This window comes from Chenopodium quinoa, unplaced genomic scaffold, assembly GCF_001683475.1.
Source record: "Chenopodium quinoa cultivar QQ74 unplaced genomic scaffold, ASM168347v1, whole genome shotgun sequence".
In the NCBI taxonomy this organism is placed as follows: Eukaryota; Viridiplantae; Streptophyta; class Magnoliopsida; order Caryophyllales; family Amaranthaceae; genus Chenopodium; species Chenopodium quinoa.
The window spans coordinates 107241-133163 of record NW_018742225.1 but is presented as its reverse complement, the minus strand read 5'-3'; the positions used below and the strand labels follow the sequence as shown (position 1 = coordinate 133163).

General features: G+C 37.4%; 1 protein-coding gene across 1 annotated transcript; it reads right to left on the bottom strand.

Moving 5' to 3' along the window:
- Nucleotides 1-1493: 1493 nt before the first annotated feature.
- Nucleotides 1494-7409, bottom strand: LOC110734626. The gene is made up of 5 exons (XM_021914787.1): nucleotides 7098-7409; nucleotides 3815-4425; nucleotides 3567-3652; nucleotides 2760-3133; nucleotides 1494-2231 (listed from the first exon to the last, which is right to left on the bottom strand). Exons 1-5 carry the CDS (start codon nucleotides 7407-7409, stop codon nucleotides 1494-1496), a joined length of 2121 nt encoding a protein of 706 aa, XP_021770479.1.
- Between the last annotated feature and the right edge of the window lie 18514 nt (nucleotides 7410-25923).

Sequence of the window (25923 nt, the reverse complement as noted above, 5' to 3'; positions counted from 1 at the left end):
GGTATTTTTACCCTAAATACTCCCCAGACTCAACACCAAAAACATACTTTTTGGGATTTAACATGACCTTATGCCGCTTGAGTGTGGTGAAGGCGGATATCAGCAAGGTGATCCGTCTGTAGCTTGGATTTGACTATCATGTCATCAATTATGCCTCTACATTTCTTTCAATCTAATTAATGAATACTTTATTAATCATCCGTTAGAAAGTAGCCGGCGCATTCTTCAAGCCAAATGACATCACAGTATAACATAATAACCCCTGATCAATGACGAAGGCCGTCTTCTCTTGATCTTTTTTCCACAGGGGTATCTGATGGAAGCTCGAGTAGGCATCCATAAAACTCATCAAGGCATGACCGGCTATAGAATCGACCAGACTGTCGATCTTTGGAAGCGGATAATTGTCCTGCAAGAATGCCTTGCTGTGGTCTGTGTAGTCAACACACATACGCCAGGTACCATTCGGCTTCTTTACCAGAACAACATTCGCAACCTTGTTAGGGAAGTTACATGGCCGAATGAACCCACCGTTAAGCAGCTTTTTTACCTCGGCAGCTGCCGCGTGACTTCTCTCCTCACCGTGATTTCTTTTCTTTTGCCGAATAGGCTTCTTTTTTGGATCCACGACAAGTTTGTGGATAGCGAGATCCGGGCTGATGCCTGGCATCTCCTCCACTTCAAAGGAAAAGATGTCTTTGAATTCTTTTAGTAAAAGGTGCAAGTGTGCACTAAGCCTTTCAAAGGCAGTCATCCCCACCTTAACAGTCCGCTCAGGACGGCTGTCGTCCAGAGAGATATTGATGTAAAAACTAATAGATGAAATTAGTTTAAACAAGTTAATGGATCAAACTTAAGCAAAAGATTGAGAGAAAGGTTGGTGTTTAGGTACGGTTTTGTAGGATTTTAGGTGGGTTTTGGGGTTGGAAAGTGGCGGGGCTATTTGAGGGAAATTAGGAATGGAAAGGTTTAGGTTTGTAAGGATTACTCACTTAACAAACAAGGATATGAAGGCAAGGATTTCTCACTCAACCTACTAAGTTCAAATTGTGTGGAAGGATTACTCACTTGACCACTCAATCTCTTCAAGTCTAACTTGGTACAAAAACCGGTTATTTTACAAACAAATAATCAGTTTTTAAGTTCAAGCAAAAGCTCTTTTTTTTCATTGATCAAAATCTGATTACAAACTATAATTACATGCCTTTTATAAGCAAAAACGAAACCAACAATCATTGCCTATCCTAATGAAGCAAAAGACTGATTTATTATAACTAGACAAAGAAGCTAAACTTAAGCCTAGAATTACGCCCACATGAGGCAGCCTTTTAGGCTTCACATTCCCCTTAACTTCCTTCATTAACCTGATTTAAATTAGCAAAGAAAACAGCTACAAGAATTCAGCAAAACCGTTGGGGTAACACTTGTAACCCCCCTTGATTCACGCCTCCTTCATTTATTCTTGTAATGAAGCTTCCCCTTGAACTTCTCTTCTACCCACGGCACTCCAAATGACCAAGGTTGTTCCTATGCTTCAATAAATTCGTGTAATGAACATTCAAGCAAGTAAAACCGTGATTATTGACACCAAAAGGACCATGGGCAGCAAAGGTATCCAATGCTTGATTTTCAAAAGATTTCGCAAGGATAATCTCCTTGGGAAAACCGTGACTTGGACTTGTAGGATGATTATGATTGTTTTGATTAATGGAACCTTCGTGATTTGCATCATCCTCCCCTTCTTCGAAAGGAGTTGGCCTCAACTCGTCATCCTCTAAATATGGGGCTAAGTCACCAACATTGAAAGTTGATGAGACTCCAAATTGCCCTCCAAGATCAACCTTGTAGGCATTGTCATTGATTCTCTCCATGATTTGATAAGGTCCTTCTGCCCTAGGCATCAATTTGTGTTTCCTTTGCTTAGAAAACCTTTCTTTTCGAAGAAAAATCCAAACAAGGTCACCCACTTCGAACTTCTTCACGTTGCTCAAGTACTTGTTTGCTTGCTTTTTGTAGGACTCATTTGCCTTTTCAATATTCTTTCGAACTTCCTTATGAACATCAATCATGAACTCAATATGTTCCTTGGCTGTCCCATGCACAAATTTGTCCTTAGCAAGGGCAATGTAATCAATGGGCACATAAGGATTCACCCCATAAACAATTTCGAATGGTGAGTATTTCGTGGTTTTGCTTGGAGTTCTATTGTAAGCAAATTCAGCATGAGATAGCTTTAGGTCCCAATTTTTCCCTCCTTTGTTCACTAAGGCACGAAGCAAGGTTCCAAGGACTCTATTCACCACCTCAGTTTGACCATCCGTTTGTGGATGATGGCTAGTTGAGAAAAGTAGCTTGGTACCCACGAGCCTCCATAATGACTTCCAAAAATGGCTCACAAACTTTGTATCACGATCTGAAACAATGGTTCTAGGAAAACCATGTAACTTAGCCACCTCCTTGAAAAAAAGTTGAGCCACGTTATAAGCATCATCCACTTTTTTACAAGCAATGAAATGGGCCATCTTCGAAAACCGATCAACAACCACCATGATTGAATCTTTTCCACGAGCTTTTCTAGGCAAGGCCATGATGAAATCCATACTCAAATCATCCCAAGGTCTTTTGGGAATTGGCAAAGGCTTGTATTCACCTCTATGAAAAGTCATTTTAGCCCTTTGACAAGTAGAACATCTAGCTAGGATTTGGTGCACGTTAGCTAGCATCTTAGGCCAATAAAAGTGACTTTGCAAGATCTCTAGGGTCTTTTGAATACCCATATGACCAGCAAGGCCCCCTCCATGAGCTTCCCTTATCAATAAGTCACGAATTGCCCCTTTAGGAACACAAAGTTTGTTTCCTTTGAAAATAAAACCGTCCACCATCACAAATTGACCATTTACTCCATGTTTGCAAGCCTCAATGATTTCCATAAGTTCATGGTCATCTTTGTAAGCTTCTTTCATAATTTCAAAACCAAGGACCTTAGCCTCCATGATTCCAAGAAGAGTATGCCTCCTTGACAATGCATCAGCCACAATGTTGGCTTTCCCTTGCTTATATTTTGTAGCAAAGTTGAATGATTGCAAGAATTCTACCCACTTAGCATGCCTAGCATTCAATTTTTTTTGGCCATGTATGAACCTCAAAGATTCATGATCAGAATGCAAAATGAATGGTTGTGGTCTCAAATAATGTGACCAATGGTCTAAGGCTCGAACCATGGCATAAAATTCTTTGTCATAAGTGGAATAGTTCAATTTTCCTTGGCTCAACTTCTCACTAAAGTAGGCAATGGTTTTTTTTTTCTTGGATTAGGACAGCCCCTATTCCCTTCCCACTTGCATCACACTCAACTTCAAAGGGTTTCATGAAATCAGGTAAGGCTAAAACAGGTGCCTCACACATCTTTTTTTTCACTAACTCAAACGCCTCTTGGGCTTGAGAAGTCCATTGAAAGTTCCCTCTTTTTGTACACTCGGTGATAGGAGCCATGAGGGTACTAAAGTTCTTAATGAACCTCCTATAGAAAGAGGTTAGTCCATGAAATGAACGAACTTCTGTTATGGTTTTTGGGATAGGCCACGAAGCAATGGCTTCTATTTTGCTTGGATCCACCTTGATTCCATCACCTGAAACAATGTAACCAAGAAAAACAATTTCTGTTAGCAAAAAATGACACTTCTCCAACTTCCCATACAATTTTTTCTCCCTCAAAGTTCCAAAGATTTCTTCCAAGTTCCTCAAATGATCTTCCTCATTTGTACTATAGATGAGAATATCATCTAAGTAAACAACTACAAACCTCCCCAAAAAAGGTCTCAACATCTCATTCATAAGTCTCATGAAAGTACTTGGGGCATTTGTTAAACCAAATGGCATAACAAGCCATTCATACAACCCATGCTTGGTTTTAAAAGCTGTTTTCCACTCATCACCCTCCCTCATACGAATTTGGTGATACCCACTTCTCAAATCAATTTTTGAAAACACTCTAGCCCCACTCAATTCATCCAACATATCGTCAAGCCTAGGTATGGGAAACCTATACTTAATGGTTATATTGTTCACAGCCCTACTATCAATACACATCCTCCATGTTCCATCTTTTTTAGGCACTAACAAAGTAGGAACAGCACAAGGACTCATAGACTCCCTCACATAACCCATTTGTATCAACTCCTCAATTTGTTTTTGCAACTCTTTGGTTTCCATGGGGTTACATCTATAAGGTGGTTTGTTAGGAAGGGGTGCTCCCGGAATTAGGTCAATTTGATGTTCAATCCCACGAATGGGAGGTAATCCTAAAGGCAACTCATTAGGGAAAACATCCTCATAAGCTTTGACTAATTCGGCCAAACTAGGGTTTTGTTGAACAAACCCTTCATGCTCCTCCTTACTCAACAACAAAAACACCTCATCTTCCTTCTCTAAAGACTTTTCAAATTCTTTAAAAGAAAGTAACAAAATTTCTTTTCTTTTGGGCTCTTTTTGTGGTGTTTGTGGTGGTGGAAATTTTGTTTGGGAAATCGTTTTTTGTGGTGGTAAGGGATGCAACACTTTCTTGCTGCCTTGGTGGGTGATAGTATAAGTATTGGATAGACCATCATGGACTGATTTTCGATCACTTTGCCATGGTCTACCTAACAAAATGTGACAAGCATTCATAGGGATGACATCACACAAAATTTCATCAACATAAGAACCAATCTGAAATTTTACTAAGCATTGTCTCCTAACTCCCCTACTCTTACTTTTATCAAGCCAACTTAATTTGTAAGGGGTAGGATATCTAGTGGTTTTTAAATCAAGCTTTTTAACAAGGTCACTTGACACAACATTTGCTTCACTACCACTATCGACAATTAAGTCACAAACATCTCCATTAACCTTGCATTTGGTTAAAAAGACATTCTCTCTTTGCAAAGGGTTTCTTTCAACCTCAACTTGCATTTGTAAAGCTCTCCTCAAGACTAGGCTGTTTTTTTCGGGGAAACAATCATCACCTTGTTCCTCCTCTTCATTAGAATCATAAGATTCCAAAGGGTCATTTTCAACAACATTTTCATCCTCTAACTCCTCATCTAGGCTAAAAGGTTGAGCCATCATATTTTTTAGCTCTCTCATGGTTAAAGCTCTAGTATTAGGACAATCCCTCTTATAGTGTCCTCTTCCATGACACTTAAAACACACTATGTCACTCAAGTCCCCGGTTTTGGCAACAGCTTTGCCTTTTTCTTTTGGGTCAAAGGAACTTGGGTTTCTTTTGGTGGAATTTGGGAAAGAAGAGTTTTCTTTTGGTGGATTGAAAAGGCGTTTGTATTTTGGCTCAAATGGATTAGATGGCTTTTTCTTTTTCTTTTGATTATCAAACTTAACAGAAAGTTTGCAAGCTTCATCAAAAGTCAAATTGGGTTGCACTTCTATCTTTTCAAGGATCTCCTTATCTAGACCAGCCATAAACCTCCCTAGTTTCAAATCCTCATTTTCCACTACTTCACAAATAATGGACAATTTTTCAAACTCTTTTATGTACTCCTCCACACTACTACTACCTTGTTGCAAGGTACTCCATTTAACATACATGGATTGTTTGTAATTAGAAGGCACAAAACGTCCCCTAAGTTTCTTCCTAAGCTTGGTCCATGTAGAAATACGAGTTTTCTCATTGCTTTCTCGTTTTCTTTGGACTCCTTTCAACCAAGTTTCAGCATACTTGGCTATCTTTACCTTAGCAATCTTGTACTTTTGTTCATCTTCCTCAACGTCTTTGAACTCAAAGTACCTCTCAAGTGATTGCTCCCACTCCAAGTACTTCATAGGGTCAAGAGTACCATCAAAAAGGTCTACATCAACCTTTAGACTCTTGTCATCATATCTAGGAGGGTTTTGACGCCCATCCCTTTGTTCTTGTGTCAACAAACGAGCCATTAGAGCCATTATATTACCATGTAATTGCTCATTGGTTTCTAATAGTCTTTGTTGGTTTTCCTCCATCATTCTAATTCTCCTTTGATCAGGGGTTTCATTTGGGTTTGCTTGATCCATTTGGACAGAAAATTCCCCCTACCTGACGCGCCAAATGATGTAAAAACTAATAGATGAAATTAGTTTAAACAAGTTAATGGATCAAACTTAAGCAAAATATTGAGAGAAAGGTTGGTGTTTAGGTATGGTTTTGTAGGATTTTAGGTGGGTTTTGGGGTTGGAAAGTGGCGGGGCTATTTGAGGGAAATTAGGAATGGAAAGGTTTAGGTTTGTAAGGATTACTCACTTAACAAACAAGGATATGAAGGCAAGGATTTCTCACTCAACCTACTAAGTTCAAATTGTGTGGAAGGATTACTCACTTGACCACTCAATCTCTTCAAGTCTAACTTGGTACAAAAACCGGTTATTTCACAAACAAATAATCAGTTTTTAAGTTCAAGCAAAAGCTCTTTTTTTTATTGATCAAAATCTGATTACAAACTATAATTACATGCCTTTTATAAGCAAAAACAAAACCAACAATCATTGCCTATCCTAATGAAGCAAAAGACTGATTTATTATAACTAGACAAAGAAGCTAAACTTAAGCCTAGAATTACGCCCACATGAGGCAGCCTTTTAGGCTTCACATTCCCCTTAACTTCCTTCATTAACCTGATTTAAATTAGCAAAGAAAACAGCTACAAGAATTCAGCAAAACCGTTGGGGTAACACTTGTAACCCCCCCTTGATTCACGCCTCCTTCATTTATTCTTGTAATGTAGCTTCCCCTTGAACTTCTCTTCTACCCACGGCACTCCAAATGACCAAGGTTGTTCCTATGCTTCAATAAATTCGTGTAATGAACATTCAAGCAAGTAAAACCGTGATTATTGACACCAAAAGGACCATGGGCAGCAAAGGTATCCAGTGCTTGATTTTCAAAAGATTTCGCAAGGATAATCTCCTTGGGAAAACCGTGACTTGGACTTGTAGGATGATTATGATTGTTTTGATTAATGGAACCTTCGTGATTTGCATCAGATATCAATGTGCTCACCAGCCAGGTGGGGACAAAGATCATCTGACCATTCCCCGGTTAGTGATTGCTATTTCTTTTCCTTCTTCACCTCCACCAGCTTTTCAGCTTCTCTTTTCTTGGCGGCTGCTGTAGGGGGTGAATCAAGATCCTTGACATCGTCAAGGTCTATTGGCTCCTTCAGCTGACCGGCTGTAGAAGCAGTTGGCTTGACGTTTGAGAGATAGCACTCTCTTGCTGTCTTCTGATCCCCGTTTAAGGAGCCAACAGTGCTATCATCCCTTTCAAATATGAGGAGCATGAAGGCTGGGATGATGACGGCCTTACACTCGTTTAGAGTGGGTCGACCAAGGATGATGTTGTAGGCGGTTAACTCCTTAACCACCAAGAACCGGACGACCATGTGTCGCCCTTGTCCCTTCTCCCCCATCCGGATTGGAATGTCAATCTGTCCGACTGGGTGTACGACTCCTCCCCCAAAGCCAACTAATGGGTGGAGACATCGCGCAAACCGTTCCGCTTGTGATTAAGCCAGGACAAACACTTGTAGCTGATGAGATCAGAAGAGCTATTTGTGTCTATGAGAATCTGGCCAACCAGGTGGTTGGCAACCATGCATTCAATGACGACTGGATTGTCATACGGTCGACAAACCTTGCCCCGATCCTTCTCAGTGATGAGGACGTATGGGAATGTCCCGCTTGAGGACGACTGTCCATTATTGATTGAATAAATCATCCACTTTAGATGATCCTTGGTGCCCCGAATGGTCGGGCCACCGCTTGCCAATCCGCCTACTATGGTGTAGACTGGATCCTTATTGGTATCCGAACTACTAGTAGGCTGGACAGTTTTTGATGACTGTCCCGGATTCGTCTTAAAAGCAGCTTTGGACTTCAAGACATAGGACTTAAGCAAGCCCTTGCCGGCCAGACGGTCCAACGTCCGCTTAAGACTATAGCAGTTGTTGGTGTCATGGCCCACTTCCTAATGGAAAAGACAAAATTTATTCTTGTTCCGCGACTGAACAGAACTTTTCATAGGATTCGTCTTCGCAATACTCAGTTTCTCCGTCACCTCTGTAAAGATGATGTAACAGTCTTTATTGAATTCATACCGCAAAACATACGGTTTGAATTCTTTCTTTTTCTTTTTGAACGACTTATCAGGTTCCTCAACCGCCCAAACTTCTATTCTCTTTTTGCTCTCTTCAGCTTTCTAAGCCGGCTGACCAGACCGACTCTCTTTTTGCTTGTTGAACATCTTTGAGTCCGACTGGTGGCTAGACGAGCACAGGTCGGTAGCTTGAATAAAGCTTTCCGCCTCTATCAACGCCTCATGAAGGGTGAAAACCCTCTTACGAACAAGGTCGAACTTAAAATTCGACCCGTCCTTCAGACCCTTGAAGAAGTCTGTATAGGTTACCTCGTCAGACAGCCCCCGAATTTTAATTCTCACCAGGTTGAACCACCTAACATAGGAGCGGAGCCCTTCTCTATCTCCTAGCCGGATGGTGCTCAAGTCAAGACTTGTCTTTTTTGCAGGGATGTTCATCGAGAAGTTGGAGGTAAACAAGAAAGCAAGCTTCCTAACACTGTCAATGCAACCGGCTGGCAGATTGTCAAACCATTGTTAGATGATGTCCTTCAATGTAGACGGGAAACACCGGTGTTTTGGGTATTTATACCCGGCCAAGTGGCCCAATCAGAACCTGACACATATCACTGGAAGGGGCGCAACCTTGGACCTTCCAGATGGTGACACGTGTCAGGAAGATACAACCCTGATTTAGGGTATTTGATGATCCCAAGTGGACCAATGAGAGAGCGACACGTGTCGCCCTAAGAGACGCCCAAATGGCCTCTGAGGATGTGCGACACGTTTCACTCAGATATCACCTCTGAAATGGCGGCCTTCAAAGGCCCAAACTTTAAGGCGCCGCAAAACGGCGTGCCCTTATCCTTAGGTCATCAAACCCTTGGGAGGGCACACTTCCCCAAAAGACCCTATAAATAGGGACAATCCCCTCATTTATTGAGCAGGTAATCAATCAACCTAGGACATCACATCCACATTTATAACAGAGCTGTCGTTCTCAAGAAACAAACAGCACAATACCGGTGGTCCGTTTGTTTTGCAGGTACAGGCGACCTTGTAGAGTCCAGTCTAGAGTTGTAACTTTCCTGAGGAACACAAAACACCCCGAAACATTTTGCGCCGTCTGTGGCGAGAGTACCTCTAAGATGGCTTCTCAAGATAATCCTGTGCCGCCTCCAGACAACAACCGACCTCTAGAAGAAATGCAGGTCCAGACGGACCATGACTCAAGTGACTTACATTTAATTCAAAAAGCTTTGTTTAAATGTGTTTGACTTTCATTTGATTCAAAATCTTTGTTTGAATGTGTTTGACTTTCATTTTATTCAATTAGCTTCTTTAAATGCATTCGACACTCTTTTGATTTAAAAAGCTTTGTTTGAATGTTTTTTACTTTAATATTATTCCAAAAGATTTTTTTGAATGTGTTTGACTTTTATTTTATTCAATCGGCTTCGTTGAATGCAATTGACTCTCATTTGATTCAAAAAGCTTTGTTTGAATATGTTTGATTTTCATTTGATTCAAAATGATTTGTTTGAATATGTTTGACTTTTATTTGATTCAAAATGCTTTGTTTTAATGTGTTTGACTTTCATTTAATTCAATTAGCTTTGTTAAACGCATTTGACTTTCGTTTGATTCAAAAAGCTTTGTTTCAATGTGTTTGACTTTCATTTGATTCAAAAGCTTTGTTTGAAAAAATTTTAGACTTTCATTTGATTCAATTAGCTTCGTTCAATGCATTTTACTTTAATTCGATTCAAAAAAATTTGTTTGAATGTGTTTTACTTTCATTTGATTCAAAATGATTTGTTAGAATGTGTTTGACTTTCATTTGATTCAATTAGCTTTGTTGAATGCATTTGACTTTCATTAAATTCAAAAAGCTTTGTTTAAATGTGTTTAATTTTCATTTAATTCAAAAAGCTTTGTTTAAATGTGTTTGACTTTCAAAAGATTCAATTAGCTTTCTTGAATTCATTTAACTTTCATTCAATTCAAAAAGTTTTGTTTTAATGTGTTTAATTTTCATTTGTTAAAAAAAGCATTGTTTAAATGTGTTTGACTTTCATTTGATTTAAAAAGATTGGTTTGAATGTGTTTGACTTTCATTTGATTTAATTATATTCGTTTCATGCATTTGATTTTCATTTGAATAAAAAAGATTTGTTTAAATGTGTTTGACTTTCATTTAATTCAAAAAGCTTTGTTTGAATGTGTTTGACTTTCATTTTATTAAATTAGCTTCGTTAAATGCATTTGACTCTCTTTCGATTCAAAAAACTTTGTTTGAATGTGTTTGAATTTCATTTTATTCAAAAAGATTTGTTTGAATGTGTTTGACTTTAATTTGATTCAAATAGCTTCGTTGAATCCGTTTCACTTTCATTCGAATTTAAAAAGACTTGTTGATGACTTGGTTCAAGCATTAGGATCTTTAACCTTTATTTAGTTCTTTAATTTTTATTTATTTATTTAGTTGCTTTAAAAATCAGTTAGCTAGCAAAATAAATCAGTTTAGGCGTGTGCTTGTTCTCCAAGGAGTTTGGTGTATGCTTGTGCGCCAAGGTGCTTGCTTTTCAAGCAAGTTAGAATTCTAGTTTAATTAGGATTGAATTAGGAAGTTGTCCTAATCTTCCTAGGTAAACTAAGTCTTATAAATAGGGCTATAAAACACACGAATAAATAGGGAGATTAATATACATTGTTCTAAATTTAAACACTTAAGTTTTGTTGATTGTGATCAATTGTTGTTTTGCTTGTTTTAGTTAAAACATTCGTTTGGATTGATTAATTAGGTGGATTCTTAATTGATTAATCTAATTTTTTGTTTAATTCTTGGTGGATTTCCTGTATAGAATTAGACTTAAATATATCCCTTGTGTTTGTTGATTTTCGGATCAATAATTCACATCATCTTTGGTATCAGAGCCAGGTTACGCAACTTCGGCAAAAATTAAACTGGGAACAATTGGCTGGGAATTGTTACGTGATTTTTTTTTTTCATTGAACTCCAAAAACTTCCAGCTATCACCATATAAAATGACAATGCTTATAAGTTAGAACTTCCGGGAGAATATGGAGTTAGTGCTAAATTCAATGTTGGCGAATCGGCTAAGTATATTCCTGATGAAGAACTTCGAGATTTGAGGACAAATTCTTTCGAAGAAGAGGAGGATGATGCAAGTCTAAGCATGGAGAACTTCGAAGGTTTGCTTATCATGCATCAAGATAGTTTATCCCTAAACATTGATTCAAGCCAAGCATTGCATGGACACTTTCTTGGATATCAAAGCAAAGCCACGGTTTGCTTAGTGGTTTTTCTTGGAGTCTAGTTCACTTTCTTGAACTTTCTTAAATTTTCTTTATTAAGATTTTGCTGACAAGTTTTTACCTTTCACTTGAAAGGGTTTTTCTTGGTTCAAGCATTAGGATCTTTAATCTTTATTTAGTTCTTTAATTTTTATTTATTTATTTAGTTGCTTTAAAAATCAATTAGCTAGCAAAATAAATCAGTTTAGGCGTGTGCTTGTTCTCCAAGGAGTTTGGTGTATGCTTGTGCGCCAAGGTGCTTGTTCTTCAAGCAAGTTAGAATTCTAGTTTAATTAGGATTGAATTAGGAACTTGTCCTAATCTTCCTAGGTAAACTAAGTCTTATAAATAGGGCTGTAAAACACACGAATAAACAGAGAGACTAATATACATTGTTTTAAGTTCAAACACTTAAGTTTTGTTGATTGTGATCAATTGTTGTTTTGCTTGTTTTAGATAAAACATTTGTTTGGATTGATTAATTAGGTGAATTCTTAATTGATTAATCTTAGTTTTTGTTTAATTCTTGGTTGATTTCCTGTATAGAATTAGACTTAAACATATCCCTTGTGTTTGTTGATTTTCGGATCAATAATTCACATCATCTTTGGTATCAGAGCCAGGTTACGCAACTTCGGCAAAAATTAAACTGGGAACAATTGGCTGGGAATTGTTACGTGATTTTTCTTTTCATTGAACTCCAAAACTTCCAGCTATCACCATATAAAATTTCATAATTTTTAGTTGAGTAACGTGTTCTACACAGCCTCAAACGTTTGGTGTTTGTGCACTGATTTGCGGTTGGGAGTCCGGTTTTTGTGTTGCCTAGTTTTCCTTTAAGATTCGATCTTTTAATCAAGATTTTTGCATGAACTGACTTGGTTTGTGTAGGAATCATGAGTGACGAGGAGGTTCCACAGGTTCCAAGGGGATTAACCTTAGAACAGGCTCAAAATCATAGAAGAGATAGGCGAATCGACGAGTTGGCAGCAAGGATGGATGTGATATTAAAAAGGCTTGATACTCTTGCTGGAGATTCTTCAAGGAAAGGGAATTCTAATTCTAATTCTGGTTCAAGTGAGGAAGAACAACCAAGGAGGAACCCAAGGAGGCCACGAAATAATTATTCTTCAAGTGATGAATCACCAAGGCCTAGGAGAAGAGATAGACCAAAGGATGATGATAGGAACCTTAGATTAGATCTTCCTGAATTCAATGGGAGTATGAATGAACCTGAAAAATACTTTGAGTGGATTAGAAGGGCCGAGACACTCTTTGATTACAAGGAGTATGATGAAAGGAAAACATGCAAATTGGCTAAATTAAAACTGATCGGTTATGCTAGTCTTTGGTATGATAGTCAAAAGAAGAAGAGGCATAAGGAGGGGCGTGGAAGAATCTCAACTTGGGAACAACTCAAGAAGCACATGAAAAAAGGTTCGTACCTAGTGATTATATTCAAGATGTTTATCTTAAGATGCAACCTTTTAAACAAAATTCTATGACTGTTGAGAATTATATTGGTGAATTTGAAAAGTTATGCATCCTATGTGGCTTAGAAGAGATTGTTGAGCATAAGATTGCTAGATTTATTTCGGGACTGAATGATAATATTGCTGAAAAAGTTGAATTGCAACAATATTGGTCCTTTGATGATGTTTTCATGGTAGCTTTGAAAGTTGAAAAACAGATAAAGGGGAAGAAAGGGACGTACACTAAGCCCTTTGTAAAAGGTTTCACTAAACCTTTTGAGAGGAACAGCTTGGAGAAAAGTGGTTCTAGTTCGAACTACAAGGAGACTAAATCAAAATTTGAAGCTCCTAAAAAGCTTGTTGAAGATAGGAAGTGCTTCAAGTGTGGTAGTGTTGGTCACATTGCAACTAATTGTCCATCAAAAAGAGTAATGACTGCTCAAGAGTGGGAGCAAGAACAAGCTAAGTGTGAGCAAAGTAGTGACTATGTAAAAAAGAATGAAGAGGAAAACTTTGAAGAAGAGGAGGGGCATATTGACGAAATTGATCCCGAGACTCATGGTCAAAGTTTGGTTCTAAGAAGGGAACTACACTCTAAAACCGTACCTATGGAAAACAATCAAAGGGAGAAAATCTTTCTTACAAGGTGCAAGGTAGAAGATAGGTTGTGTGACATGATCATAGACACGGGGAGTTGCACTAATGTGGTATCTACTACTTTGGTAGACAAATTGAAGTGGCCAACTATTGAACATCCAAGCCCTTATAAGCTTCATTGGCTTAATAATTCGAGTGATGTTAAGGTAACTAAACAAGCCTTAATCTCCTTTTCAATTGGTAAATTTCATGATAAAGTTTTTTGTGATGTTTGTCCTATGGATGCTTGTCATATACTATTAGGCCGTCCTTGGAAATATGATAGATTTGTGAAGTTTGATGGAAGGACTAATGTGTATGTTGTGAGAAAAGGAGAAAAAAGAGAGACCGGTTGCTTTAAAACCTATGATAAGCAACAAGTCTTCTAATGTTACCTCTAATTCGAAGAGTTCTTATTTGATTAGTGAGAGGGAATTAGAAAAAGAGATTTGCAGCAACAATGTGGTATATATACTTGTTTCTAATGAGATTCGAATTGATCAAAATAACCAAGCAAAGAGGCCGTATGAATTTGAATTTGTTTTAGAAGAATTCAAGGATGTCTTTCCTAAGGAATTACCTCCGGGACTACCTCCTATTCGTGGGACAAAGCATCAAATTGACTTGATTCCGGGAGCACCATTACCTAATAAGGCAGCCTATAGAAGTAATCCGGAAGAAACAAAGGAGATGCAAAGGCAGATTGAAGAGCTTATGGCTAGAGGATACGTGAGGGAAAGTATGAGCCCTTGTGTCGTGCCTACTTTACTTGTCCCAAAGAAAGATGGAAGTTGGCGTATGTGTATTGATAGTAGGAGTGTGAATAACATCACTATCAAATACCGATTTCCTATTCCAAGGTTAGATGATCTACTTGATGAACTTCATGGTTCAAAGTTGTTTTCTAAGATTGATCTTATGAGTGGTTATCATAAAGTTCGAATGAGAGAAGGAGATGAGTGGAAGACAGCATTCAAGACTAAGTTAGGGTTGTATGAATGGTTGGTGATGCCGTTTGGACTCACTAATGCACCTAGCACTTTCATGAGGTTGATGCATGAGGTACTTAAACCTTTCCTTGGCAAGTTTGTTGTTGTTTATTTAGATGATATTTTGATATACTCTAAAAATTTGCATGATCATCTAAATCATCTAACAAGTGTGTTTGAAGTGTTAAGAGAGAAGAAACTCTATGCTAAGCTTGAAAAATGCTACTTCTTAGTGTCTAGTGTTACTTTTCTTGGTTATGTTGTATCAAAGGATGGAGTTTCAGTTGATCATTCGAAAGTAGAGGCTATTAAAACTTGGCCTATTCCTACTAATATGAGTGAAGTAAGGTCTTTTCATGGTCTAGCTTCGTTCTATAGAAGATTTGTCAAGAATTTCTCAAGTATTGTGGCGCCTATGACCGAATGTTTGAATAAGGACAAGGGTAAATTCGAATGGACTAAAGAAGCTAGAAGTGCGTTTGAGTTGGTTAAAAAGAAGCTATGTGAAGCACCTACACTTGCGTTACCAGATTTATCAAGTCATTTTGAAGTTGAAACCGATGCTAGTGGAGTTGGAATTGTTAGATTGCATGGAATTCCGAATACTATTGTGAGTGATCGAGATACAAAGTTCATGAGTTTCTTTTGGAAGTCTTTATGGAAGCTTGTGGGAACTAAATTACTCTTTAGTACATCTTACCATCCACAAACTGATGGACAAACCATCCACAAGCTATGTGAAGTCTTTATGGAAGCTTGTGGGTTAGTGAGTAAGACACAAAAGGATTGGGACATCAAGTTAGCTCATGCGGAGTTTGCTTATAATAGATCACCTACATATGCTACCAAACATAGTCCTTTTGGGGTAGTCTATGGAGTCAATCCGAAACTTCCAATTGATCTTGTTCCATTGCCTAAGGGTGAGTTAATTCACAAAGATGCCGAGTCTAAGTTGAAGAGTATGCTGAAATTACATGCTCAAGTTCGAATAAGAATAGAAAAAGTAAATGACTTGTACAAAGCTAGAGCAAACAAGCATAGAAAGCAACAAGGTTACAATGTTGGAGACTTGGTATGGTTACATTTGAGAAAGGAAAGATTTCCAAGAAAACGCAAGAATAAGTTGATGCCTAGAAGTGAAGGTCCTTTCATGATTATTGAGAAGATCAATGACAATGCTTATAAGTTAGAACTTCCGGGAGAATATGGAGTTAGTGCTAAATTCAATGTTGGCGAATTGGCTAAGTATATTCCTGATGAAGAACTTCGAGATTTGAGGACAAATTCTTTCGAAGAAGAGGAGGATGATGCAAGTCTAAGCATGGAGAACTTCGAAGATTTGCTTATCATGCATCAAGATAGTTTATCCCTAAACATTGATTCAAGCCAAGCATTGCATGGACACTTTCTTGGATATCAAAGCAAAGCCACGGTTTGCTTAGTGGTTTTTCTTGGAGTCTAGTTCACTTTCTTGAACTTTCTTAAATTTTCTTTATTAAGATTTTGCTGACAAGTTTTTACCTTTCACTTGAAAGGGTTTTTCTTGGTTCAAGCATTAGGATCTTTAATCTTTATTTATTTCTTTAATTTTTATTTATTTATTTAGTTGCTTTAAAAATCAATTAGCTAGCAAAATAAATCAGTTTAGGCCTGTGCTTGTTCTCCAAGGAGTTTGGTGTATGCTTGTGCGCCAAGGTTCTTGCTCTTCAAGCAAGTTAGAATTCTAGTTTCATTAGGATTGAATTAGGAACTTGTCCTAATCTTCCTAGGTAAACTAAGTCTTATAAATAGGGCTGTAAAACACACGAATAAACAGAGAGACTAATATACATTGTTTTAAGTTCAAACACTTAAGTTTTGTTGATTGTGATCAATTGTTGTTTTGCTTGTTTTAGATAAAACATTTGTTTGGATTGATTAATTAGGTGGATTCTTAATTGATTAATCTTAGTTTTTGTTTAATTCTTGGTTGATTTCCTGTATAGAATTAGACTTAAACATATCCCTTGTGTTTGTTGATTTTCGGATCAATAATTCACATAATCTTTGGTATCAGAGCCAGGTTACGCAACTTCGGCAAAAATTAAACTGGGAACAATTGGCTGGGAATTGTTACGTGATTTTTCTTTTCATTGAACTCCAAAACTTCCAGCTATCACCATATAAAATTTCATAATTTTTAGTTGAGTAACGTGTTCTACACAGCCTCAAACGTTTGGTGTTTGTGCACTGATTTGCGGTTGGGAGTCCGGTTTTTGTGTTGCCTAGTTTTCCTTCAAGATTCGATCTTTTAATCAAGATTTTTTCATGAACTGACTTGGTTTGTGTAGGAATCATGAGTGGCGAGGAGGTTCCACAGGTTCCAAGGGGATTAACCTTAGAACAGGCTCAAAATCTTAGAAGAGATAGGCGAATCGACGAGTTGGCAGCAAGGATGGATGAGATATTAAAAAGGCTTGATACTCTTGCTGGAGATTCTTCAAGGAAAGGGAATTCTAACTCTAATTCTGGTTCAAGTGAGGAAGAACAACCAAGGAGGAACCCAAGGAGGCCACGAAATAATTATTCTTCAAGTGATGAATCACCAAGGCCTAGGAGAAGAGATAGACCAAAGGATGATGATAGGAACCTTAGATTAGATCTTCCTGAATTCAATGGGAGTATGAATGAACCTGAAAAATACTTTGAGTGGATTAGAAGGGCCGAGACACTCTTTGATTACAAGGAGTATGATGAAAGGAAAACATGCAAATTGGCTAAATTAAAACTGATCGGTTATGCTAGTCTTTGGTATGATAGTCTAAAGAAGAAGAGGCATAAGGAGGGGCGTGGAAGAATCTCAACTTGGGAACAACTCAAGAAGCACATGAAAAAAGGTTCGTACCTAGTGATTATATTCAAGATGTTTATCTTAAGATGCAACTTTTTAAACAAAATTCTATGACTGTTGAGAATTATATTGGTGAATTTGAAAAGTTATGCATGCTATGTGGCTTAGAAGAGATTGTTGAGCATAAGATTGCTAGATTTATTTCGGGGTTGAATGATAATATTGCTGAAAAAGTTGAATTGCAACAATATTGGTCCTTTGATGATGTTTTCATGGTAGCTTTGAAAGTTGAAAAACAGATAAAGGGGAAGAAAGGGACGTACACTAAGCCCTTTGTAAAAGGTTTCACTAAACCTTTTGAGAGGAACAGCTTGGAGAAAAGTGGTTCTAGTTCCAACTACAAGGAGACTAAATCAAAATTTGAAGCTCCTAAAAAGCTTGTTGAAGATAGGAAGTGCTTCAAGTGTGGTAGTGTTGGTCACATTGCAACTAATTGTCCATCAAAAAGAGTAATGACTGCTCAAGAGTGGGAGCAAGAACAAGCTAAGTGTGAGCAAGGTAGTGACTATGTAAAAAAGAATGAAGAGGAAAACTTTGAAGAAGAGGAGGGGCATATTGACGAAATTGATCCCGAGACTCATGGTCAAAGTTTGGTTCTAAGAAGGGAACTACACTCTAAAACCGTACCTATGGAAAACAATCAAAGGGAGAAAATCTTTCTTACAAGGTGCAAGGTAGAAGATAGGTTGTGTGACATGATCATAGACACGGGGAGTTGCACTAATGTGGTATCTACTATTTTGGTAGACAAATTGAAGTGGCCAACTATTGAACATCCAAGCCCTTATAAGCTTCATTGGCTTAATAATTCGAGTGATGTTAAGGTAACTAAACAAGCCTTAATCTCCTTTTCAATTGGTAAATTTCATGATAAAGTTTTTTGTGATGTTTGTCCTATGGATGCTTGTCATATACTATTAGGCCGTCCTTGGCAATATGATAGATTTGTGAAGTTTGATGGAAGGACTAATGTGTATGTTGTGAGAAAAGGAGAAAAAAGAGAGACCGGTTGCTTTAAAACCTATGATAAGCAACAAGTCTTCTAATGTTACCTCTAATTCGAAGAGTTCTTATTTGATTAGTGAGAGGGAATTAGAAAAAGAGATTTGCAGCAACAATGTGGTATATATACTTGTTTCTAATGAGATTCGAATTGATCAAAATAACCAAGCAAAGAGGCCGTATGAATTTGAATTTGTTTTAGAAGAATTCAAGGATGTCTTTCCTAAGGAATTACCTCCGGGACTACCTCCTATTCGTGGGACAAAGCATCAAATTGACTTGATTCCGGGAGCACCATTACCTAATAAGGCAGCCTATAGAAGTAATCCGGAAGAAACAAAGGAGATGCAAAGGCAGATTGAAGAGCTTATGGCTAGAGGATACGTGAGGGAAAGTATGAGCCCTTGTGTCGTGCCTACTTTACTTGTCCCAAAGAAAGATGGAAGTTGGCGTATGTGTATTGATAGTAGGAGTGTGAATAACATCACTATCAAATACCGATTTCCTATTCCAAGGTTAGATGATCTACTTGATGAACTTCATGGTTCAAAGTTGTTTTCTAAGATTGATCTTATGATTGGTTATCATAAAGTTCGAATGAGAGAAGGAGATGAGTGGAAGACAGCATTCAAGACTAAGTTAGGGTTGTATGAATTGTTGGTGATGCCGTTTGGACTCACTAATGCACCTAGCACTTTCATGAGGTTGATGCATGAGGTACTTAAACCTTTCCTTGGCAAGTTTGTTGTTGTTTATTTAGATGATATTTTGATATACTCTAAAAATTTGCATGATCATCTAAATCATATAACAAGTGTGTTTGAAGTGTTAAGAGAGAAGAAACTCTATGCTAAGCTTGAAAAATGCTACTTCTTAGTGTCTAGTGTTACTTTTCTTGGTTATGTTGTATCAAAGGATGGAGTTTCAGTTGATCATTCGAAAGTAGAGGCTATTAAAACTTGGCCTATTCCTACTAATATGAGTGAAGTAAGGTCTTTTCATGGTCTAGCTTCGTTCTATAGAAGATTTGTCAAGAATTTCTCAAGTATTGTGGCGCCTATGACCGAATGTTTGAATAAGGACAAGGGTAAATTCGAATGGACTAAAGAAGCTCAAAGTGCGTTTGGGTTGGTTAAAAAGAAGCTATGTGAAGCACCTACACTTGCTTTACCAGATTTATCAAGTCCTTTTGAAGTTGAAACCGATGCTAGTGGAGTTGGAATTGTTAGATTGCATGGAATTCCGAATACTATTGTGAGTGATCGAGATACAAAGTTCATGAGTTTCTTTTGGAAGTCTTTATGGAAGCTTGTGGGAACTAAATTACTCTTTAGTACATCTTACCATCCACAAACTGATGGACAAACCATCCACAAGCTATGTGAAGTCTTTATGGAAGCTTGTGGGTTAGTGAGTAAGACACAAAAGGATTGGGACATCAAGTTAGCTCATGCGGAGTTTGCTTATAATAGATCACCTACATATGCTACCAAACATAGTCCTTTTGGGGTAGTCTATGGAGTCAATCCGAAACTTCCAATTGATCTTGTTCCATTGCCTAAGGGTGAGTTAATTCACAAAGATGCCGAGTCTAAGTTGAAGAGTATGCTGAAATTACATGCTCAAGTTCGAATAAGCTTTGTAAAAGTAAATGACTTGTACAAAGCTAGAGCAAACAAGCATAGAAAGCAACAAGGTTACAATGTTGGAGACTTGGTATGGTTACATTTGAGAAAGGAAAGATTTCCAAGAAAACGCAAGAATAAGTTGATGCCTAGAAGTGAAGGTCCTTTCATGATTATTGAGAAGATCAATGACAATGCTTATAAGTTAGAACTTCCGGGAGAATATGGAGTTAGTGCTAAATTCAATGTTGGCGAATTGGCTAAGTATATTCCTGATGAAGAACTTCGAGATTTGAGGACAAATTCTTTCGAAGAAGAGGAGGATGATGCAAGTCTAAGCATGGAGAACTTCGAAGATTTGCTTATCATGCATCAAGATAGTTTATCCCTAAACATTGATTCAAGCCAAGCATTGCATGGACACTTTCTTGGATATCAAAGCAAAGCCACGGTTTTCTTAGTGGTTTTTCTTGGAGTCTAGTTCACTTTCTTGAACTTTCTTAAATTTTCTTTATTAAGATTTTGCTGACAAGTTTTTACCTTTCACTTGAAAGGGTTTTTCTTGGTTCAAGCATTAGGATATTTAATCTTTATTTAGTTCTTTAATTTTTATTTATTTATTTAGTTGCTTTAAAAATCAATTAGCTAGCAAAATAAATCAGTTTAGGCGTGTGCTTGTTCTCCAAGGAGTTTGGTGTATGCTTGTGCGCCAAGGTGCTTGCTCTTCAAGCAAGTTAGAATTCTAGTTTAATTAGGATTGAATTAGGAACTTGTCCTAATCTTCCTAGGTAAACTAAGTCTTATAAATAGGGTTGTAAAACACACGAATAAACAGAGAGACTAATATACATTGTTTTAAGTTCAAACACTTAAGTTTTGTTGATTGTGATCAATTGTTGTTTTGCTTGTTTTAGATAAAACATTTGTTTGGATTGATTAATTAGGTGGATTCTTAATTGATTAATCTTAGTTTTTGTTTAATTCTTGGTTGATTTCCTGTATAGAATTAGACTTAAACATATCCCTTGTGTTTGTTGATTTTCGGATCAATAATTCACATCATCTTTGGTATCAGAGCCAGGTTACGCAACTTCGGCAAAAATTAAACTGGGAACAATTGGCTGGGAATTGTTACGTGATTTTTCTTTTCATTGAACTCCAAAACTTCCAGCTATCACCATATAAAATTTCATAATTTTTAGTTGAGTAACGTGTTCTACACAGCCTCAAACGTTTGGTGTTTGTGCACTGATTTGCGGTTGGGAGTCCGGTTTTTGTGTTGCCTAGTTTTCCTTCAAGATTCGATCTTTTAATCAAGATTTTTGCATGAACTGACTTGGTTTGTGTAGGAATCATGAGTGACGAGGAGGTTCCACAGGTTCCAAGGGGATTAACCTTAGAACAGGCTCAAAATCTTAGAAGAGATAGGCGAATCGACGAGTTGGCAGCAAGGATGGATGAGATATTAAAAAGGCTTGATACTCTTGCTGGAGATTCTTCAAGGAAAGGGAATTCTAACTCTAATTCTGGTTCAAGTGAGGAAGAACAACCAAGGAGGAACCCAAGGAGGCCACGAAATAATTATTCTTCAAGTGATGAATCACCAAGGCCTAGGAGAAGAGATAGACCAAAGGATGATGATAGGAACCTTAGGTTAGATCTTCCTGAATTCAATGGGAGTATGAATGAACCTGAAAAATACTTTGAGTGGATTAGAAGGGCCGAGACACTCTTTGATTACAAGGAGTATGATGAAAGGAAAACATGCAAATTGGCTAAATTAAAACTGATCGGTTATGCTAGTCTTTGGTATGATAGTCTAAAGAAGAAGAGGCATAAGGAGGGGCGTGGAAGAATCTCAACTTGGGAACAACTCAAGAAGCACATGAAAAAAGGTTCGTACCTAGTGATTATATTCAAGATGTTTATCTTAAGATGCAACTTTTTAAACAAAATTCTATGACTGTTGAGAATTATATTGGTGAATTTGAAAAGTTATGCATGCTATGTGGCTTAGAAGAGATTGTTGAGCATAAGATTGCTAGATTTATTTCGGGGTTGAATGATAATATTGCTGAAAAAGTTGAATTGCAACAATATTGGTCCTTTGATGATGTTTTCATGGTAGCTTTGAAAGTTGAAAAACAGATAAAGGGGAAGAAAGGGACGTACACTAAGCCCTTTGTAAAAGGTTTCACTAAACCTTTTGAGAGGAACAGCTTGGAGAAAAGTGGTTCTAGTTCGAACTACAAGGAGACTAAATCAAATTTTGAAGCTTATAAAAAGCTTGTTGAAGATAGGAAGTGCTTCAAGTGTGGTAGTGTTGGTCACATTGCAACTAATTGTCCATCAAAAATAGTAATGACTGCTCAAGAGTGGGAGCAAGAACAAGCTAAGTGTGAGCAAGGTAGTGACTATGTAAAAAAGAATGAAGAGGAAAACTTTGAAGAAGAGGAGGGGCATATTGACGAAATTGATCCCGAGACTCATGGTCAAAGTTTGGTTCTAAGAAGGGAACTACACTCTAAAACCGTACCTATGGAAAACAATCAAAGGGAGAAAATCTTTCTTACAAGGTGCAAGGTAGAAGATAGGTTGTGTGACATGATCATAGACACGGGGAGTTGCACTAATGTGGTATCTACTACTTTGGTAGACAAATTGAAGTGGCCAACTATTGAACATCCAAGCCCTTATAAGCTTCATTGGCTTAATAATTCGAGTGATGTTAAGGTAACTAAACAAGCCTTAATCTCCTTTTCAATTGGTAAATTTCATGATAAAGTTTTTTGTGATGTTTGTCCTATGGATGCTTGTCATATACTATTAGGCCGTCCTTGGCAATATGATAGATTTGTGAAGTTTGATGGAAGGACTAATGTGTATGTTGTGAGAAAAGGAGAAAAAAGAGAGACCGGTTGCTTTAAAACCTATGATAAGCAACAAGTCTTCTAATGTTACCTCTAATTCGAAGAGTTCTTATTTGATTAGTGAGAGGGAATTAGAAAAAGAGATTCGCAGCAACAATGTGGTATATATACTTGTTTCTAATGAGATTCGAATTGATCAAAATAACCAAGCAAAGAGGCCGTATGAATTTGAATTTGTTTTAGAAGAATTCAAGGATGTCTTTCCTAAGGAATTACCTCCGGGACTACCTCCTATTCGTGGGACAAAGCATCAAATTGACTTGATTCCGGGAGCACCATTACCTAATAAGGCAGCCTATAGAAGTAATCCGGAAGAAACAAAGGAGATGCAAAGGCAGATTGAAGAGCTTATGGCTAGAGGATACGTGAGGGAAAGTATGAGCCCTTGTGTCGTGCCTACTTTACTTGTCCCAAAGAAAGATGGAAGTTGGCGTATGTGTATTGATAGTAGGAGTGTGAATAACATCACTATCAAATACCGATTTCCTATTCCAAGGTTAGATGATCTACTTGATGAACTTCATGGTTCAAAGTTGTTTTCTAAGATTGATCTTATGAGTGGTTATCATAAAGTTCGAATGAGAGAAGGAGATGAGTGGAAGACAGCATTCAAGACTAAGTTAGGGTTGTATGAATTGTTGGTGATGCCGTTTGGACTCACTAATGCACCTAGCACTTTCATGAGGTTGATGCATGAGGTACTTAAACCTTTCCTTGGCAAGTTTGTTGTTGTTTATTTAGATGATATTTTGATATACTCTAAAAATTTGCATGATCATCTAAATCATATAACAAGTGTGTTTGAAGTGTTAAGAGAGAAGAAACTCTATGCTAAGCTTGAAAAATGCTACTTCTTAGTGTCTAGTGTTACTTTTCTTGGTTATGTTGTATCAAAGGATGGAGTTTCAGTTGATCATTCGAAAGTAGAGGCTATTAAAACTTGGCCTATTCCTACTAATATGAGTGAAGTAAGGTCTTTTCATGGTCTAGCTTCGTTCTATAGAAGATTTGTCAAGAATTTCTCAAGTATTGTGGCGCCTATGACCGAATGTTTGAATAAGGACAAGGGTAAATTCGAATGGACTAAAGAAGCTCAAAGTGCGTTTGGGTTGGTTAAAAAGAAGCTATGTGAAGCACCTACACTTGCTTTACCAGATTTATCAAGTCCTTTTGAAGTTGAAACCGATGCTAGTGGAGTTGGAATTGTTAGATTGCATGGAATTCCGAATACTATTGTGAGTGATCGAGATACAAAGTTCATGAGTTTCTTTTGGAAGTCTTTATGGAAGCTTGTGGGAACTAAATTACTCTTTAGTACATCTTACCATCCACAAACTGATGGACAAACCATCCACAAGCTATGTGAAGTCTTTATGGAAGCTTGTGGGTTAGTGAGTAAGACACAAAAGGATTGGGACATCAAGTTAGCTCATGCGGAGTTTGCTTATAATAGATCACCTACATATGCTACCAAACATAGTCCTTTTGGGGTAGTCTATGGAGTCAATCCGAAACTTCCAATTGATCTTGTTCCATTGCCTAAGGGTGAGTTAATTCACAAAGATGCCGAGTCTAAGTTGAAGAGTATGCTGAAATTACATGCTCAAGTTCGAATAAGCTTTGTAAAAGTAAATGACTTGTACAAAGCTAGAGCAAACAAGCATAGAAAGCAACAAGGTTACAATGTTGGAGACTTGGTATGGTTACATTTGAGAAAGGAAAGATTTCCAAGAAAACGCAAGAATAAGTTGATGCCTAGAAGTGAAGGTCCTTTCATGATTATTGAGAAGATCAATGACAATGCTTATAAGTTAGAACTTCCGGGAGAATATGGAGTTAGTGCTAAATTCAATGTTGGCGAATTGGCTAAGTATATTCCTGATGAAGAACTTCGAGATTTGAGGACAAATTCTTTCGAAGAAGAGGAGGATGATGCAAGTCTAAGCATGGAGAACTTCGAAGATTTGCTTATCATGCATCAAGATAGTTTATCCCTAAACATTGATTCAAGCCAAGCATTGCATGGACACTTTCTTGGATATCAAAGCAAAGCCACGGTTTTCTTAGTGGTTTTTCTTGGAGTCTAGTTCACTTTCTTGAACTTTCTTAAATTTTCTTTATTAAGATTTTGCTGACAAGTTTTTACCTTTCACTTGAAAGGGTTTTTCTTGGTTCAAGCATTAGGATATTTAATCTTTATTTAGTTCTTTAATTTTTATTTATTTATTTAGTTGCTTTAAAAATCAATTAGCTAGCAAAATAAATCAGTTTAGGCGTGTGCTTGTTCTCCAAGGAGTTTGGTGTATGCTTGTGCGCCAAGGTGCTTGCTCTTCAAGCAAGTTAGAATTCTAGTTTAATTAGGATTGAATTAGGAACTTGTCCTAATCTTCCTAGGTAAACTAAGTCTTATAAATAGGGTTGTAAAACACACGAATAAACAGAGAGACTAATATACATTGTTTTAAGTTCAAACACTTAAGTTTTGTTGATTGTGATCAATTGTTGTTTTGCTTGTTTTAGATAAAACATTTGTTTGGATTGATTAATTAGGTGGATTCTTAATTGATTAATCTTAGTTTTTGTTTAATTCTTGGTTGATTTCCTGTATAGAATTAGACTTAAACATATCCCTTGTGTTTGTTGATTTTCGGATCAATAATTCACATCATCTTTGGTATCAGAGCCAGGTTACGCAACTTCGGCAAAAATTAAACTGGGAACAATTGGCTGGGAATTGTTACGTGATTTTTCTTTTCATTGAACTCCAAAACTTCCAGCTATCACCATATAAAATTTCATAATTTTTAGTTGAGTAACGTGTTCTACACAGCCTCAAACGTTTGGTGTTTGTGCACTGATTTGCGGTTGGGAGTCCGGTTTTTGTGTTGCCTAGTTTTCCTTCAAGATTCGATCTTTTAATCAAGATTTTTGCATGAACTGACTTGGTTTGTGTAGGAATC